Source organism: Vipera berus, assembly GCF_964194415.1.
Source record: "Vipera berus genome assembly, chromosome: 3".
NCBI classification, from domain to species: domain Eukaryota; kingdom Metazoa; phylum Chordata; class Lepidosauria; order Squamata; family Viperidae; genus Vipera; species Vipera berus.
Window position 1 is genome coordinate 143,814,046 of NC_138204.1, and position 20,593 is coordinate 143,834,638.

General features: G+C 41.0%; 1 protein-coding gene across 1 annotated transcript in view; it reads left to right on the forward strand.

Annotated features, from left to right (window-relative positions):
- Nucleotides 1–407: 407 nt before the first annotated feature.
- The window catches only part of EXOC2 (exocyst complex component 2), a 98,143-nt gene continuing 77,957 nt past the window's right edge, over nucleotides 408–20,593 (forward strand). Inside the window, exons 1-4 of the mRNA XM_081322206.1 lie at nucleotides 408–445; nucleotides 2,532–2,693; nucleotides 6,186–6,362; nucleotides 9,161–9,287. Coding sequence (XP_081178332.1) covers nucleotides 2,576–2,693; nucleotides 6,186–6,362; nucleotides 9,161–9,287 — 422 coding nt within the window. The 5' untranslated portion in view covers nucleotides 408–445; nucleotides 2,532–2,575. The remainder of the gene's footprint in view (nucleotides 446–2,531; nucleotides 2,694–6,185; nucleotides 6,363–9,160; nucleotides 9,288–20,593) is intronic.

Here is a 20,593-nt window from a genome sequence, read left to right on the forward strand (position 1 = left end):
CTTTCTGAAATAAAACACTACGATTCCACCCGCTCCACGTCAAAAAAAAAAGCCACTCCTCTCCCGCCCCACCCTTCCTTTCGCTCTTGCAGGGGTCTTCAAACTCGGCCCTTTTATGACTCATGGACTTCAACTCCCAGAATTCCTCAGCCAGGCATGCGAGTCTACCGCCTTCTCTGTCGCTAGCTAAAGGGATGGGAACGTCCGCTCACCTTCCCGCCCCACTTCTGCCAAGCCATTGGCTGGAAGTTGACTGAGTGACAGCTCGGCCTCAGCCAGCCCGCGCTTCCCCTTTGAGTCTCGTCACGTGCGGGTTTACGCGAAGGCTTTGGCTATTCCTGTCACGTGTCCTTCCCGATCCGCTCGGCGGATTGGACCAATCTGAATGCTCCTCCCCTCTCGAACGCTGGGGGTGGGGTGGTCAGACTACCTCCTGCGCTAACCGGTAGGTCGGCTTATTAGGTGGGATATGGCGGGGGAGGGAGGGGCGGCGGGAAGGGGACAAGCTGGGATTGAGTGGCGTTGCCATTGTCTTTTACTGGTGAGCGGCAGCAGAGACGTTGCTGCTGGTGAGCCCGGCGAGAGTGGGCGTCGACTGAGGCTTATTTTGCCTTAAACGACGCGGAGGGTGCCTTATTTTGCTTTACAAGAAGATGCTTTTGTACGTAGCAAACGATTAGCTGGCTCGGCGTCTCGAAAATTTACCGCCAGCCCTTGGACCAGAGTCATCTTAGATACAGGGGTCTTCAAACTTGGCCCTTTTATGACTTGTGGACTTCAACTCCCAGAATTCCTCAGCCAGCATGGCTGGCTGAGGAATTCTGGGAGTTGAAGTCCACAAGTCATAAAAGGGCCAAGTTTGAAGACCCCTGTCTTAGAAGCAGGTTTGGAATCGTCGTCGTCAATCCTGCGTTAAATCTCAGGGAATCAAGTTAAACCTGTCAACAAGCACTCAAGCAGCATCCCTGCCCTCCACCCTTTCTTTGATTGTGATCTTGAGGTTGGAGATGTTTTGACATGAAATAATCTTCTCTCATAGCAGTTGAAGGGACTTTAAATATATACCCGCTCTCTATCCATTTATTATTATTTTTTTATGGTGCCAGGCAGTTGTGCAGAGAATCTCACGGTTTAGGGTGAGAAGATCATTTGGTCCTACTTTTGTGTTTAAATGAAGCTACCAGCAATCTTAATGGTCTATATAATAGAGCCTTGGTGGAGCAGTGGGCTAATGCCTCCTTAAGTAACACCAGCTGCCTGCAATTAGTGCAGGTTCGCATTCCACCAGGCTCAAGGTTGACTCAGCCTTCCATCCTTCCGAGGTAGGTAAAATGAGGACCCAGATTGTTGGGGGCAATTAAGCTGATTTTCTAATAATGCCGCTTAGGGGGTGTGTGAAAGCCCTAATAAGCAGGCATATACATAGAATGAAGGCTACTGCTAAGCTTGTAAGCCGCCCTGAGTCTTCGGAGAAGGGCGGGATATAAATGGAATTAAAATAATCAAAAATAAAAATATATAGGAGTGCTGGGGAATTTGTGATCTTTCAGATGTTGTTTGGACTATAACTCCAGTCATCCCCAAATAGTAACTTGGTCTCATGGGAATTGGAGGCCAACATCTGGAGGTCACAAGTTATTCTAAAAGTACAGTATCCAGTTGGAAGTGAACAGACCGTAGAATAAAGGTTTTTTTAATATAAATTCATATAATGATGATGGCTAAAAAGTGTCACATTGATGATGTAGGAATCAAAAAATCCCTATCAAGTTAACTTTCATTAAAAACAATTCACAGAGAACTGGTACCATCAACATATAATCTGGGGTAAAAATCTCATGGTTGGGCTTTTGTTAAAAATTGCATTTTATACCCAATTGCAAGCTAGGTGGAAGTTAGATCAGAAGGTTGGTTTGACACTGATGGATGAAAATTTGGTAAAACAGATTAAAGATCAAACTTGAGCACATATAAAGAGAATTTATAATGCTTTAATAGAATTGGATTCGGAAACGGAATTGGTGAAAGACTGCATGGTAAAGTGGGCTCAAAATATTCAAGAATCGATCCCATTGGAGGTTTGGGAGGTAATTTGGGTTAGAAATGTAAAATTTACTCAAGCCCAAAACTTAAGAGAAAATTTTTATAAAATGTTTTATAGATGGCATTTGGATCCTAAAAAGCTGTCTTGTATGTATTCCAATTTACAGCCCAAATGTTGGAGATGTGGTAGTTTGGACGCTACTTATTTTCATATTTGGTGGACTTGTAGAAATATTGAAATTGTCATCAACATTTTATTAATCTTATAATACCTATGGGTTTAGTGATTGAACTGAAATGTTACATGTACCACTGATATTTTAAATTTCCTTTTATCATCTAACCCACCAAAGGTCATTGGATTGCACCAAGGTAGAAATGCAACAGATAAATAATTGCAATTTACCAACTATATCAATTGAGTGTTCCATGTTTATCGTAAAGATGGTATATAAATAGTTTATGTGTTGTATGTTTTTCCTAATTAGTTTGTGGACTATTTGCATCTTTTGATCAAAGAAGAAAGACAACTATGTCTCACACACGTAAACCTCCTCTTGTGACGGGCATTTCTCCTAACGAAGGCATTGCATGGACTAAGGTTACAATTCGAGGAGAAAATTTGGGGACGGGACCAACAGATCTGATAGGTAAGCTTTTACTTTTGTGGAGATTCATTTTGTGTACCAGGAGGGCACAACTGGTCATCTTGTCTCTGGATTATTGCAGTGTGCCCATATGGAGCTAGCTTTGAAGACCACTAGGACGTTATGACCGATCCAGAATACAGTAGTGTCAATAGTTATGGGCATGTCTCAATACCAGAATTTACACTTCTTCATGAAGTACTCCAGTGGGCTTCAAGATGCAATATAAGGTGCTGGTAGTCATTTATAAAGCCTTATATAACAACCGTGGATGAAGGCCTGGATATTTACAGAACCAGCTTCTCTGACTATTTCTGTTCATCCTGTAAGATTGGATATTGTTGATGTAATCCGGATTCCATCAATAAAAAGATGTTATCTTGGGCCTTCTCTGTCACTTTACCTACATTTGAAGCACCATCCCTTCCTCAGATCCATGTCCCTGGCCTTAAGAAAGCATTAAAACCCAGTTCTTTCCACAGGCATCAGCCTAGTCTGATGCATGAACAGGCTGAACGTAACAGGATTTTTTTTCTTGGCATAGCAGCTTTTATTGTTGTGATATTATTTTTAAATTTCTGTAAACCACTCAGAGTTGCCAGGTAAGCAGGCAGCTTAAAATTGAAATGATAAATAAGTAAAAATGGTAGAATTCATTCCACACTGCTTAATCAGGAGCACCAATTACCATTTCTAATAATTCTGTGTTATGAATTTGAAGAAGTGATGCCATTGATGGCAACTAAGCTAATCATAGTGGATGAATAAGCAGCCACAGTCTTTGATTTATGACAAGAATTGCCCTTGCTTAGCAGTGTGCTCTTAAAGTTTGATGTCATATGACTGCACGGCTTTGCAATGGTCTCCATCATCAAGTAAGACACTCGCATGACAAATGACTTCTGACTTCTTGCAGGCTTTGTTGTTGATTTTGCTAAGCCAACAGGGAAAGTTGCAAATCACAATCATCTGACCATGGGATACTACAATGATCCGAAATCCAGGCTGTTTTCTAAATGCCCAGATTGCAATCACATGACCACGGGTACACTGCAGTTGGCCAGAACTCTGAGGACGACTCGTAACAAGTACAAGCCGTAACAACTTAGGCCACCATAGGTTTGAACAATTGCTGAACATGTGGTCATTAAAGTCCACCTGTAGTAACATCTGTCCCCTCTATATAGTAGGTTGACCTCAATAGGTTTTAAGCAAAAAACTGAATTTTTATATTCAACCTCTCAAATTATTTACTCGGCCACGTCATCTATATTTTGACCTTTTACAACCTTTTTTCTTATATATTTAATTAGCATTGCTAATACACATATATACATACACACACATACACGTGTGTGTGTGTGTGTGTGTATACAATACCCTTTAAATCTACCGTGTTTCCCTGAAAGTAGGACCCAGGCAAAAAGTAAGCCCTAGCTTGATTTTTGGGGGTGGGCTAATATAAGCCATACTCCAAAAATAAGCCCTAGGTTTGGGGCGAGGTGCACGCCTAAAAATCAAGCTAGGGTGGGGATGGGGGAGGTGAAGTTGCCCCACGCACCCTGCAACTGCTTACCGGTAGGACCACCACAACCAGGCCTCCCATGCCTTGACACTTGTCAAGCTGCGTGGCTTGTCACGCCAGTGCCGCCTCTCGTGGCAGGAGGTTGCACAGTGCTTCAGGCCATTGCTGTTGCTCACAGCAGGATGTCGCATGGTGCTTTGCGCCGTTTCTGCTGCTCGCGGAAAGAAGCCACACGGTGCTTTGGGCCGTTTCTGGTACTCGTGGCAGGATGCTGCGCGGCTCTTTGGGCCATTCCTTACTGCAAGCAGCAGAAATGGCCCGAAGCACCGTGTGGCTTCTTGCCACGAGCAGCAGAAATGGCGCAAAGCACCATGTGGCGTCCTTACGGGAGGAGTGGAAATGATGCAATGTGCCACATGGCGTCTGGCCACAAGTGGCGGCAAGCAGCACAGAAGAAGTCAGTCAGTGGCACGACAGGTGTCGGAGTGTGGGAGGCCTGACTGGTGGTCCTATGGTAAGATATTGTCCGAAATTAAGACCTAGTGCCTCTTGGAGGCAAGGAAAATATAAGATCGGGACTTAATTTTGGAGAAACACGGTATAAGGAAAAAAAAGGTTTTAAAATCCTCAAAATATAAACAACAAAACTGAATAAATAACTTGAGAATGTTGATTTTGAATTTCAGGTATTCCAAAGGAAAAAAAAAGTCAACATGTTTTTTTCTCCCTGTTCCTTGCTTCATTTTTTACCTTCTTTTTCATTGAAAAGCTGGAAAGGAAGATGGAGGTGGAAATTCATGCTAAATGCTACGTAGCATCCAATGCAGAGAACTTTTAAGAAAACAATTTCTTTTTTTTTTTCAAATTTCTCAGATCAAACGGAGCAAGTTTAGTTAAGTTTTCTTTTGCTGCCTGCTTTTGCTTCCACAAACAGAATGGAGCCCAGCAGAGAAGCAAAGCAGTGGATTCATTTCAGAAGTGCTGCTTATGAAGTGATACTTCCTCACTGTTTCTCCAATCCTTTTCTTCCAACCACTGACACAACGATGGGATCTGTTCTTTCAGATTTATTTATTTATTTATTTACATGTTGTATATCCAACATCAGATCTCTGATAGCATCCTGGCCTGGAATCTGTTAATCCCAAAACAAAGTCTCCAGATTCTAATGAATAAGGTTAAGAAGGGAGTTAACCGTGAAAAACCCAGTAGATTTTTTTTTTAACTCTGGAACCTTTTATACTGTAGATAGGCAAATTAGGGAGGGAAAGTTTCCGTGTGAAGGTGGGAGTAGTTTTTAGCTTTTTGGCGAAGGAGAAACAGTCTGATGTGTTGGTTGTTTTGGAATTAGACTTTGCACAGATCAACTACCAGCCATTATAGGTAGTCCTCTACTTAACAACCATTCATTTAGTAACCGTTCAAAGTTACGACGATAGTGGAAAAAGTGATTTAATCCTGTTTTTCTCACAATCTTTGCAGCATCCCTGTGGTCAGGTGATCAAAATTTGGGTGCTTGGCAACTGGAATGTATTTACGACAGGTGCACTGTCTCGGGGTCATGTAACCTGTCATGTAACCATTTGTAACCTTCCCAGTTGGCTTCCGACAAGCAGAGTCAGTGGGGGAAGCCAGATTTGTTTAACAACCTCATGATTCACTTAATAATTGCAGGGATTCCCTTAACAATTATGGCAGAAAGGCACTCTTGACTTTTTAAGCATTTATATTGTGTCTTTAATTTCATTTTCAGGCGGTGGGTAAAGCTGAGTATATCTAGTTTTTATATGTAGAACATCCCTTAAGATCCATTTAAACTACACGAAAACGGTATCTATAAGCACCATTATGGTAATATGAGTCACATTTGTAAATAAAAGCATTTCAGACACATTGGAGATAATGGCATTTTTAAAATTCTCATAAACAAATGTCACTTCTCTGATTTCTCTGAATCTTCATTAACCAAGGCGTGACCATCTGTGGACACAACTGCCTTCTCACTGCTGAATGGATGTCTGCCAGCAAAATTGTGTGTCGAGTTGGTCAAGCTAAGAATGACAGAGGGGACATCATCGTCACTACAAAGTCAGGAGGGAATGGGACTTCTACTGTTTCTTTTAAACTTCTGAAGCCTGAAAAAATAGGTATGTATATGTACATAATTTTTCTAACAATATGTTTTTAAGTTTTTAAAAATGAACTATTGATAAGATCTGGATGTGTGGTTAAATTGGTAAACTTTGGGGGAATGAACCTTTGCAGATTTTTTTTGTTTGAAGTTCCCTTAGTGAATATATTGGAATTGAAACTCAAGATTGTGTAAAGTACTCCTTTACCACATTGAAGCCTTCTTTGAGAAAAAAGCTTAGATAAGGTAACCTTTATTGTCTTTTTTTTTTACTGTGGGCACAACGGCACCCATCAAAAATGAAATTTAGTTGCCTGCTCTCAAAGTGAAACACATACGTGACACACACCTTAAACATACTATATACAGCATATGTATAGACCCACGCCCCTACATATACATAACAAATAAATATTAAATACTGTCCATCTTGAATATATAACGGAAGGAGGAAGTTCAAAAGGTTAATGCTGTGTGGAATGAAACTATGGTTGAATCTGGATGTTCTGCTGCGGATACCATGAAGCCTCCTCCCAGAAGGTAACAAGGAAAACAGGTCATGTAGAGGATGTGTAGTGTCCCAGATAATCTTATGGACCCTGTTCAAACATCGCTTCTGTGCTTTGTCCTGGATGGGAGGGAGGGAACTGCTAATGATCTTTTTGGCCATCCTCACCACTCTCTGCACCGCCTTCCTGTCTGAAGCAGTGATGCTTCCAAACCAGACTGTGATGCTGTATGACAGGACGCTCTCAATCGTCCCCCTGTAGAAAGTGGTCAGAACAGGGGAAGGAAGATGAGCTTTTCTCATGCGACGTAGAAAATGCAGGCGCTGCTGTGCCCGCTTCACTAGTGTCTCGCTGTTGAGCGACCAAGCCAGCCTACTCGTTAGCTGCACACCCAGGAATTTGATGCTGGTAAGGTGAATCATTAATGCACAGAAAAGTGTGGCTGTGCCTGCCTTTTCTGAAACCGACAATGATCTCTTCGGTTTTTCCGGCATTTAAAAGTAGGCTGTTTTCCTTACACCAGTTCACCAACCCCTCAACCTCCTTGCGGTAAGCTTCCACATTGCCATCGTGAATAAGGCCCACTACTGTTGTATCATCTGCAGACTTCACAATATTCAATATAAAGTTTTTCTTAGTTATTGATCACGACTTAATTAAGCTATTTTATTCATTTATTACATTTAGAAACCGCCCATCTTTCTTACAGAGGGACTCTGGGCGGTGTACAGACAAAATGTTAAAAACATGTAAAATGTTAAAAACATAAAAACTGAAGATATAAAGTTAAAATAGGGCAAGATATTTAAAGTTAATTAGAAGGCGGGGAAAGAGTTTTCAGGGCCCTGGCCAGCCCCATGGCTATATGTTCCTCTGAGAGCTTCAAGCAAGATGGCAGAGCCAGGCTTTTAGGTATTTCTGAGAGACCAGGAGATTGGGAGCCTGCTCAAGCTAACATCAAAATCCCCAGATTTATGAACAATCAATTTTGGTAAATTTAGGTGTGAATTCCAAACAATAATGCTATGATGACACAACTTAATTTTATATTTGTTCCTATTTCCTACCTACTTGTTATCCCGTCTTGCACTAGTTGTTTCAATTTGTGATATTAAACAGTGGGAAAAGGAGAAAACATGCACCTTTTTTACTTGTGAATTAACTTTTTTCCTTTTACATTTGCGTTATAGTGGCAACCCCCCCCCTTCCAACAATTAAATATCTATGCTTAGTCTTCCAGGTCATGGTGGTCCCAAAAAAAGCTTTTCCAAAAGGCAATTGGACTTGAAAAAAATCCAGTTGCCTTTTGAAAAAGCACTTTGGGAACAAAAATAAAATAGTATGTATGCTGCATGTGAAAGAACTATTTTTTAAATGAAATCCATTAACAACTCTTTATAAATTAGCATCCATGTTAGTTTTATCCTGCTTTACTCAAGCAAGGTTCGCCTGGTGCGCCAGTTGCATCCCTTTCTGGACCGAGATGCCCTACGTACAGTCACCCACGCACTCGTTACCTCCCATATAGATTATTGCAGTGCTCTCTACATGGGGCTGCCCTTGAAGACCACACAGAGGCTTCAGCTGGTGCAGAATGCGGCCGCGCGGGTAGTGATGGGAGCACCCTGATACTCCCATATTACACCCCTCCTGCGTGAGCTGCATTGGTTACCGGTTGTCCTCCGGGTGAGATTTAAGGTGCTGGTACTTACCTGTAAAGCTCTACATGGCTTAGGCCCGGGATACTTGCAGGACCATCTGCTGCCGGGAACGACTTCCCATCGCCCAGTGCGCTCACACAGAGTGGGCCTCCTCAGGGTACCGTGGGCTAGACAATGTCGGCTGGCGACCCCCAGGGGGAGGGCCTTCTCTGTGGGAGCGACAGCCCTATGGAATCAGCTCCCCCTTGAGCTTCGGATGGCCCCAGATCTCCGGTCCTTTCGCCGCAGCCTCAAAACACTCCTTTTCCATTAGGCTGACTTGGACTGACAGGGATTTTAATTATGTTTTTAGTTTTTAACTTATTTTAATTTTTAATTTTAATTTATTCTACAGGGGCCATTAATTTAATTTTCTTTTAACTTCTGTATTATTGTATTTTGTTGTTGTTAGCTGCCCTGAGTCCTTCGGGAGATAGGGCGGCATATAAGTCCCAATAATAAATAAATAAATAAATAAATAAATAAATAAATCATAGACATATTTTACACTCAAGTTGTTGTTTTTTTATTCATTTCAGCAATTCAGAACCTCATGAGACTAGGTGGACTTTATTGTTACAACAACGTGTGCTTGTTTTATCTAGGTATCCTAGATCAGTCTGCTGTCTGGGTGGATGAAATCAACTACTATGACATGCGCACTGACAGAAACAAAGGGGTGCCCCCTTTGTCTTTACGGCCTGCTAATCCTCTGGGTATTGAAATAAGCAAGTGAGTACTGAACACATGCATATTCCTAGCAGTTTTACCTGCATGAATTACCAAACGTTTTAGAATCTGTGATTTGAGGGGAAAATTATATAGATAGGAAATTTGGTTTAGTCATGAAAAACATTTCTTCAGTTTCCCGTTTGGTAAAAGATGAAGATGGTAAACTATTTGGAAACTATATTCAGGTAAATTGGTTTGACATATAGTTGCAAGTCTAATTCAGTGGAGAACGAATGATCTTAGGCTGTAATTTATTGGTAGTATGTTCCAGACCATACGTCAGATTTTGGTTTTGTATGCTGGTTTATAAAGGATAGATTATCTTAAATTTTTTGGCTTTTCGAAGTTTGGAGGTGATTAAAATATATGGTCTCAGACACCATGATACCAGCTTTGATTCTGAGTATATTGAGTTAGAATTGAAGAAGGGCATTACATTTTTAAAGGTTAATTACAGGTCACTTCATTGGTCTAAGATTGTAACATCTGAATTAGGCTTGAGTACCAGTATCAGGTTTGTTTTTCATAATGGACACAAAATAAGGCTAATAAGATACTAAAATACCATAAAAATTGAAGTATGGATAGGAGTTTTGCCTTAGTATAGCACTTCTGTAAGTCACAATTTTGCCTAGTAGCTAATATTCCAATTTTTGCCTTGTATTTTTAATAGAATAAATCGTATAGCAGAATATATTAGATAATTTACACTTTAGCTTTATATTTCAATCAGTAGGCATTTCTAGCAGTGAAACATATTTCTAGCCATTATGTATTTTAGTTTCATTGAAATCTTAATGGTTTTCCTAACAATAAGTGCTATTGCTCTTGGTAGTGATCATATTGAATTCCTACAATCATTTCGACAAAGTTTCAGTAGTGACATTTTGATAAATTAGCACTGATTTGTTCTTTTGTTAAGACCTGCTTTCATAGTATAGATGGGAATAATAAACCACTGAGGCTTGTGAGCTAGCCAAAGTATAACACGTTTTGCATATATGTTGCAATTTCAAAGTAACGCACAGAACAATACACTATTAAAATATTTTTAAAACCACTAAATTATGATATAAACGCTGCATATTTGTTGGCACTATTGTTCTGTATAAAAATACAATAAAATCCTATTTCCAATAATGTTATTGACTTAGTATTTTTACTGTCTGTTGGAATAAATGTTAAGCATATACCGTATATACTTGAGTATAAGCCGACTCGAGTATAAGCCGAGACCCCCAATTTCACCCCCAAAAACTGGAAAAAGTTATTGACTCGAGTATAAGCCGATCTGCCGTTCTGCAAGCCTCCGCCACCGGCGGAGGCTGGATCCACGCTCTGCAAGCCTCTGCCGCCAGCAGAGGCTCGATCCGCCATTTTGCAAGCCTGAATACACAGGAATACCCTGTGTGGCCGCGGCTCTCGGGGAAGCCCTGGCTGTCCGCTTCCTCGCTCCACGCTGCCATTCGGGGCCCGCGCGTTCCCCGGGCAAATCGCGGCGCCCAGCAGGCAAGGAAACACACCCGCTCCAGTCGCCCCCCCTTCCCTCAGGAGACGCGAAGCAAGTGACCGCCCGGAGCTTACCGAGGACTTGCGCGCGGCCGAGGCTTCGGTGCTTCCAGGATCGCGCGCACCTCTCCCAAGCCGCTGCCGTCCGGAAACCTGCCGAAGTTTGGGGAGGTGCGCACGCACCTCCCCAAACCTCCCCAAACGTCGGCAGTTCTCCGGACCTCCGCGCCCTGCCTGCCTGCTTCTTTCCGCTGCGGAAAGAAGCAGGGAGGCAGGGCGCGGAGGTCCGGAGAACTGCCGACGTTTGGGGAGGTTTGGGGAGGCGCGCACCTCCCCAAACCTCCCCAAACGTCGGCAGGTCTCCGGACTTCCACGCCCTGCCTGCCTGCTTCTTTCCGCTGTGGAAAGAAGCAGGCAGGCAGGGCGCGGAGGTCCGGAGACCTGCCGACATTTGGGGAGGTTTGGGGAGGCGCGCACCTCCCCAAACCTCCCCAAACTTCGGCAGGTCTCCGGACGGCGGTGGCTTGGGAGAGGTTCGCGCGATCCCGGAAGCACCAAAGCCTCGGCCGCGCACAAGTCCTCGGTAAGTTTTTTTGTTGACTGGAGTATAAGCCGAAGTGGAATTTTTCAGCCCAAAAAGTGGGCTGAAAAATTCGGCTTATACTCAAGTATATACGGTATGTAAATTCCAACTATAGCAACTTTCACTATTTTCAGTATGTGGCTCACCAGTGTTTGTAAGTTCCTTTAATTGTGATTGAGACTTTAGAACTGCCTTACCATTAAAACGGATTATTATTAAACTTTTGATACTTTAGCACTTTTCTAGTAATCTCTGGATTATAGATTATTCAGGGTTCAACTAAAAAAAAAATCTATCTTTTCTTCCAAGCACTATAGCACTGCAACCCAAACACCTTTGACTACTTTACAATTTAAATGTATTCTGGAAAATAATTTTATATCTAGCATAGATAAAGAACATAATTAGTTTTAAAAGAAGACAGTATGTTCTCTTACCATTGTGTTTCCACAGTAAAAAATTGGTCTGTTTTAATATAAAGGTAGAAGGTATAACCTCATTGGCTTTTTAATTTTTGTTTATATTCTGGAATATGCCAACTTTTCTGTATTCTGAATGTTTTTCCCAAAGGATTACGATCCTCACTAAACTATTTTGGTGGGGGAGCTCTTCACTTTAGCCCTTCAGGAGCAAAATTTATTTTAATGCCTCGAGAAACCCAAAATGTGATGATCTTATTTTTATGAGGATATTTCATTCTTGATTGATTTATGTAGTGAAAATTTTTGAAACAAAAGTTAACTATGTTCATTGTGGGCAATTTCTCCCCAGTTCCAAGTATTTTATTACAAAGTTGAATATTTTATAGCCAAAAATATATTCAGTGGTCATTTATTTGGTGGTAACTCTTTAATACACACGAGAGGGCAGACAAAATAAACAGATTCTTTTGAATGGTCAATTGTGAGATTTTTATTTTTATTTTTATTGTATATCTAAAGCACTAAATGAGATCTGAATATATGGAGTGGACCTTTACAGTCATTTGAATGTTGCTTGTCAGGCTCTGCTGCTTGTCAGGAATTCTTACTCTGACCTACTGGAATAAAAAAATTGTGGATGTAGCTGAGATTTATAATCAGACCCAGGTGATGTGTTTGTTGCTTTGTATAACTTCACATTGCAACTGAAGGATCAAATGTTGGCTCCTTATATAAACTTCTTTTCCTTATATTGCTACAAATACATACAACTACATTCATTAATATTTTGGGAGGAGGATTGTGATCTTTAGTTTAACGTGTTCATGCAAATTGGTGCATATTCTACAAAAATTCAGATGTGAGTGTAATATATGAAAGCATGTATATGAAAGCTTAACTCATTCAAAGGGAATACATAAATATTTTTTTGTAAAAGCATATGAAAAATATAAAAAGACAGAATATAAAGACCGGCATTAGCTTCACCTTGGTGTCTTCATCTTGTAATTTTTCACAATGAAAAATTAGGGCACTCTACAAATTAAAACAGAAAAAAAACCTTGAAAGATATATAAAATATGTTTGCACAGTACTTACAGAAAAATAATATCTTGATATTCTGTGGAGGGAAAAGTTAACTTTCTGAATAATTAAGTACAAGATATTTAGGGCTGTTTTTTACTTATTTATTAAATACATATGCTGGCTGACTCCCAGCAATTCTGGACAGTTTATAAATTATTAAAAACATTAAAAAGAACATAACACAAAACAAAAAATAACAAAGGTTACAGAGAAAACAAATCCAGATAGAAATAAAAAGAAGAAGAAAAGGGGGCTTCAATCATGCATACAAAAGGCTGGAGTGTGGGTTATCTTAGGAGGAATTTCATTTGAGACAACAGTTGCTACAGATAAGGGGAATGGAGAATACCCAAAAGTAAGTTTTCATTGTAAGATAAATAAAGAACAATTGAAGGATTTTTTTTCTATTCCTTAGCAGCCTCCCACAAAGTTTCTTCCTAAGAAACAAATTGACTTGGATTTTATAGGAACCAGTCTAAAAAAATATCTGATCATGGGGGAAAAAACCAGTGGTGGGATTCAGCCAGTTCGCACCATTTCGGCAGAACCGGTAGCTAATTTTTTGTGGCCCAGGCCCAGAATGGACTTCCAGAAGCGGCATCCACACAGAGAACCGGTTGTTCACATATTTGAATCCCACCACTGGGGGGAAAAAACTAATGTGCTTTAGCAATATCTACAAAGTTCTTTGCTACAGTAATAGAGTTTACTACGTAGCCTCAGAGGCACAAAGGAAAAGACTGTTTCTGCAATCAAAAGCATCTTCAAAAAGGCCTCTCCTGCTAATCTGCAATCTCAGTTTCGTCCCTACCAACAATGCCTCTACCTTGCCTGGATCTAACTCCAAATGTTGTTATCAGTCCATGATCAAAATTAGGTATTGTTCAAGAATACTGACTGCTTCAAGCAGAAGAGAGGAGGGACAATAAAGCTACAGGTGAAACTCGAAAAATTAGAATATCGTGCAAAAGTTCATTTATTTCAGTAATGCAACTTAAAAGGGGAAACTAATATATGAGATAGACTCATTACATGGAAAGCAAGATAGTTCAAGCCGTGATTTGTCATAATTGTGATGATTATGGCGCACAGCTCATGAAAACCCCAAATCCACAATCTCAGAAAATTAGAATATTACATGCAATCAATAAAACAAGGAGTGTACATAGAACAATATCGGACCTCTGAAAAGTATAAGCATGCATATGTACTCAGTACTTGGTTTGGGCCCCTTTTGCAGCAATTACTGCCTCAATGCGGCGTGGCATGGAAGCTATCACCCTGTGGCACTGCTGAGGTGTTATGGAAGACCAGGATGCTTCAGCTCTTCTGCATTGTTCGGTCTCATGTCTCTCATCTTTCTCTTGGCAGTGCCCCATAGATTCTTTATGGGGTTCAGGTCAGGCGAGTTTGCTGGCCAATCAAGCACAGTAATCCCACGGTTATTGAACCAGGTTTTGGTGCTTTTGGCAGTGTGGGCAGGTGCCAAGTCCTGCTGGAAAATGAAGTCAGCATCCCCATAAAGCTCGTCTGCAGAAGGAAGCATGAAGTGCTCCAAAATCTCCTGGTAGACGGCTGTGTTGACCCTGGACTTAATGAAGCACAGTGGACCAACACCAGCAGATGACATGGCTCCCCAAATCAACACAGACTGTGGAAACTTCACACTGGACTTCAAGCATCTTGCAGTGTGTGCCTCTCCATTCTTCCTCCAGACTCTGGGTCCTTGGTTTCCAAATGAGATGCAAAAGTTGCTCTCATCAGAAAAGAGGACTTTGGACTACTGAGCAACAGACCAGGTCTGTTTTTCTTTAGCCCAAGTAAGACGCTTCTGACGTTTGTTGTTCAGGAGTGGCTTGACAAGAGGAATACGACATTTGAAGCCCATGTCCAGGATCCGTCTGTGTGTGGTGGCTCTTGAGCACTGACTCCAGCCTCAGTCCACTCCTTGTGAAAGTCCCCAACTCTCTTGAATGGCCTTTTCCTGACAATCCTCTCCAGGCTGTGGTCATCCCTGCTGCTTGTGCACCTTTTTCTTCCACACTTTTCCCTTCCACATAACTTTCTATTAATGTGCTTTGATACAGCACTTTGGGAACATCCAACTTCTTTTGCAATTACCTTTTGAGGCTTTCCCTCCTTATGGAGGGTGTCAATGATGGTTTTCTGCACAACTGTCAGGTCAGCAGTCTTCCCCATGATTGTGATTCCTACTGAACCAGACTGAGAGACCATTTAAAGGCTCAGGAACCCTTTGCAGGTGTTATGGCTTAATTAGCTGATTAGAGTGGGACACTTTGAGCCTAGAATATTGCACCTTTTCACAATATTCTAATTTTCTGAGATTGTGGATTTGGGGTTTTCATGAGCTGTAAGCCATAATCATCACAATTATGACAAATCATGGCTTGAACTATCTTGCTTTGCATGTAATGAGTCTATCTCATATATTAGTTTCCCCTTTTAAGTTGCATTACTGAAATAAATAAACTTTTGCACGATATTCCAATTTTTCGAGTTTCACCTGTAGATCTCATCAGTATATTGATATTATCCCATTTCAAAGTGCCAAATGATCCCCCTTCCCCCGGCAAATTTGTCTCTGTATAAAAATAATCAAAATATTTTGGAACACCACAGGTCAGTGATCAAATAGTCAAACAGTAATTCCCCAACACCACTTTCTGAGCATATTTGATAAGGGGAAAAAAAGGACCTGTCACAACAGTACTGCCAAGACTAGGCTTGCAGGACAGCCTACAATACTATGGTTTGTGGTTAGAGTAGCCCCCGGTGAGATAGGTGGCAAATAAATTTAACAAATAAATAAATATGAAAGGTCATTGATGAGAGATCCAAAAGAGCCAGCAGGGCCGTACCTCTCTTACCTAGTTTCCTGTGTCGATCATTTAGCAAGCCATCAAGACAATCCTATCCTCAACAGAACCACAATTGGAATGGTTCCATCAAAAACATTTCACTCTAATGCGCCACGAGCTCTAATGTTACAATGTTCTCATCACCTAGTTGAAGAATGGAATATTTGAGATTGCCCTCTGGTTAGAAAAAAATGTCTGGGTGAAGGGAACGTTTTGTCAGTAAAGATTTTAAAATGCAAAGACACATCTCACTTTCAAGCAATGGTCAATCACTTCCCTTAATTATCAAGAATGCCAAGAAATCAAGCTCTGTCGAGTAACCAAAGCCCGAGAGTTTTTAAAATATGTATTTTAAATCTAAAGCTGGGCGGTAACCACATGAACCTAACAAGTGACTGCTGAAGTTACCTAAGCTCTGGAACTCCAAAGAAAGCAAAACTGATTGATGATATCTGCAAACGAAACATAACAAAAAAAAAAACAACCCCAATGAAGGTTTCTCACATTGCCCCAATTGTTCTGGTTCCCTTCCTGCAATTTATTAATGGAGATGACGTACAGAATAGATGAGCATAATTGGCCTGACTTATACAGATGAAATGGAGTAACCCCTCCTTGCTGCGCCAACTGTCATAGAGAAGGATTTTGCATGAGCCCGAAAGAAAGAGGGGTCCTATTCCATTGTGGGTCTGGTTTGTCACGGGGAGCTGTTTTATTGGTCTTGAGTTCCTTGGCAAACCAAGGAGGCAGCTGAGTTGTGCCAGAAGGAAGAGGTGCCTAGGAAACGTGCTCGGTCTGCGTTCCATAGGTCAGCCATGGGTCTCAATAGTTTCCTGACATATGAGGTGGGTAATTCCCCAAGTGCTTTCAGCAACTCTTATCAGTACCCTGACCGGATCATTTTAGCTAGTCTTCAACTCCTGGGAATACTATAGCAACTGCTAATCTAAAAATTACCAGGAAGTGATTTGTTCGAGACAGTGTGAATTGGGGGGAAAACCCCTTTTAAGAAGATCACCAGCATCTCAACAGGAAGCGAAATCCAGCATTTGCCCGGCTGCGTGCATAGGAGCACATACCAGTTGGAACATGCCAATAGCGATCACGGCTGCCATAAATGGCTTCAGCTAACCGGACGGCCTCAGCATGGACGTCGAACTCTCTGAAGATAAGACTCTTTCATCCAGAATTAAATCCTCAATAAAATATATTTGTCTGGGAATGTACTTAGCTTTAAAAAGCAGGACTTTTAATGTGGAGGATTCACCGTTGCAGTCTAAAAGAAAGGCGAGATACCAGCCTATCCTCCTTTTTTGTCACACTGAGATTGTATCTCCTCACTCCGTGTCCTCATGTCAAAGGCTATTGCAATGTTCATTTTTCTCTTTCTCTCCCTCGCCCTCTGCCTCCGAATAACTCATGGTAATGAACATATACAACACACCTTCCTCCTCCTATTTTCCCCACAACAACAACCCTATGAGGTGAGTTGGGCTGAGAGAGAGAGAGAGAGAGAGAGAGACTGGTCCAAAATCACCCAGCTGGCTTTCATGCCTAAAACGGAATTAAAACTTGCGGTTTCCCACTTTCCAACCTTAATTATTAGACCTAACTGGATCTCTCTCACAATTTTCCTAACACATTCCATAAAGCCAGCAACAATTAATTCCTTTAAAAAAAACACGTGGTAAGGAACAATCATAAATATGCTTCATCTGGCTAGAAATAGCTAGTGGATTCTTTGGGATTAGGTTACTTTCATAGCAATAACTATGGGAAAAATGTAATTTACAGTGGAAGTTTGTATTTTATGGCTAGCTTAAGTTTTTTTTTCAAGGTCTAATTTACTGATCGTGCACTGCCACCTAATGGAATAGTTAGTAGAATCCGTTTTTTGTCATGGCAGATTTGACTATTTGGTAGAGAGAAAACTTTATTTAAAAAATTATTTTACTTACATATGCGTGAGCACGTACATGCTGTTCTTGCAGGTTCAGCTGAGTGGGTCCAAATTTCAGTTGATTGTTATAGTTTGAAGAATTCAAAATACAGTAACAAGAACACATTTGCTTATATAAGACCAAATATTGCTGTTGTTTAATCATATTGATTTCAATAGGAGAATGTTCCATTGAAATGAGTAGCACAGGGATTTTGCCGGTTTATGCACAATGCAAATGCTTGCTAACTATTTAAGACACCCAGTCACTTTTCTGTAATATCCTCCTGACTGTAGTTTACTTGGATGTGTTGAAGTGATGTACCATATCAATGTTTTACTTAGGCTTGATCCAGATTTGCTATTAGTTGCTCTCTAGGCTGTTTCCAGAGAACATCCCTGTCTTCTGTCCTACCACTGGAGAAAGTCCCTGTTAACACCTATGGGTTTGTCCTGTTTAGTCTGCCCTAGCATCCTTTCTGTTGGTCTCCTGCATGCTTGACTAACAGAATACAGCTGGTACAACTTTTGCTCCATGGAGTCTGGCTGATACCAGACAGGGGGAATGTGTATGGTAACTTGGTTTGTTTATGGTGGTTGCCATTCAGACTTTATTTACTTAAAATGGCTCGTCTTGACCTATAAAATCCTCTAGAATCTAGTTCATGTTAGTTTTTGCTGACAGCATCCAGTAGAACTGCTCGGTTGGAGTTTTAAAAAAGATTTTACAGAATCGTGTACACAAAAGACACCACCTCTCCTTGATTAATAATTACTTAGAAGCTATATTTATGAATTTTACATTTATAATTCATTTTAAGTAAAAGCAAGTAAAGCTATCAAACGCTGCAAGTAATTTCCAAAGGAAGCTGATACCACTTTCCAGTGTCTTTAAAAATGCTTGCTTATGTTGAATATTTTCTTATAAAGTGTCAAAAAAATGTTTAACATATTATTCGTACAGGATCTAGTTTAGACTGCTTTGGTTGGGGGTGTACTATAGATGGATAAAGCTTCTGGACCTGATATGAATTGGTTTATCTAATGCTATCCCACATAGGCTTAACTTAGAACAAGTCTGAACTTGTTCATTTTTTAATTGCACAGGACTACAAACCATGACACCTGAGTTCTTGTCCCACTTTAGGCACAAAATCAGCTGGGTAACTTTTGCCAGTCACTCTCGCTCGGCCCTAGAAAGCAGGTAATGGAAAATCACTCCAAAATCTTGCCAAGAAACTCCAAGCAATTGTCCAGACAGTTGCCAGGAACCAGTACTGAAAATATATTGTGAACAAAACGAAATAGAATATACACATCTGGACCGAGCCTTACAAAATGGGGGCCGTTCTTAAGGTTTACAAGAATTATGTGATTTAACGCTTTAAGGAGTAACCAGATCATTTAAATTAAATTAGGAAGCAGATAGCCACTGTAATTAATGAGTGATACATCCTAATCCTCGCATTTCATTGTTCTGATTTAGATTTCATTTTTCCCCCCCAAAAGTGGCCCTTTATTATGAATTAGACAACCTGTGCCCCATTGGGTCATTTCAGAAATGTTTCCTCACCTAAGCAGAGAGACAGACTAACCAAAGGTGGAAACACCCCCCCCCCCCAAAAAAAAAGCAATGGGAGCAGGAGAGACTTCTGACTTTTGGAGTTTCCTTGCGGGAATCTGGCAGGGAACAAAAAAAAATGTTCGTTTCCTTCTCACAGGTAAGTAGCTGCCGCTGGGTGGGGGAAGGAGAGAGAGATGGCTGGGAAACTGTAATGGAATGTTGAAAATGAAGCAAGCCATCAATTCCCCAAATTTCATTCTCTTGGGAATCATGAGTCATGAATTTTGGATGCACTCTGTAAATAAGCCCATTTGAGGTACCTTGGTTCAAAAATCATTGCCCTATGATAGACCATTTTACCCAGTTAAACATCATGACAACAAGACTTATGGTAGGATATAGGTAAAAGTAGTAGTAATCGCATCATAGAGGTTGGATGTGTCTAGGTCAGGGGTCGGCAACCTCGGCTCTTTTATGACTCGTGGACTTCAACTCCCAGAATTCCTGAGCCAGCTATGCTGGCTCAGGAATTCTGGGAGTTGAAGTCCACGAGTCATAAAAGAGCCGAGGTTGCCGACCCCTGGTCTAGGTCAAATGACCAAACTATTCTATTCAAGAAACAGATTAGAGCATGTAACTTGCTAAAACTAATAAACATAGTTATTACTTGAATATACAGGGGGGAGTGAAGGATCTAGGACTGGGGGATGCAGCGGCACAGTGGTTTAATGATGCTGGAACTGGTGGCCAGAACTGGTCTGCATTCTGGCAGTTGGAGCCTGGCTCTGCAAGATAGAATTAGCTCCTGTTGCTTGTTCCCTGGCTCCTGCATTCTGAAAGCATATTGCGAGTAGATATATGGGTCCCACTTCAGTGGGAAAAATCTAGGTGTATTCATGTGTACAAGAGAGCAGAAGCTAGCAAGTGGAACCTGCCAGAGGATCCTGGAAGAAAGAGCAACCCGAGCACCACTAATTAGCTTGTGTAAAACCAGTTCTGCCCCCTCCAGCGGTGCACCAAGGATAGGTGCGCACCCGCCAAACAGAATGAACTAGCGATCTATGTTGCCAGGACTGCATTGTATCTAGCATTTGTAGATTTCCCTGACATTGCACTAAATAAAAATAAGGATCCACAAACCTGACTCCTTCCACAGTAGATCTTTTTCTGGCAAAATACACATCTGATTATTATCAGCAATTACTGTATGTAACACTTTATTTAATGTGTCCCATTGTTTGAATTAATGTGATTATATAAGGTCTGATCACACATAAATCTTTCTTATCAATTTAATGTTCATTAAGCGAAGAAGGGCACATAT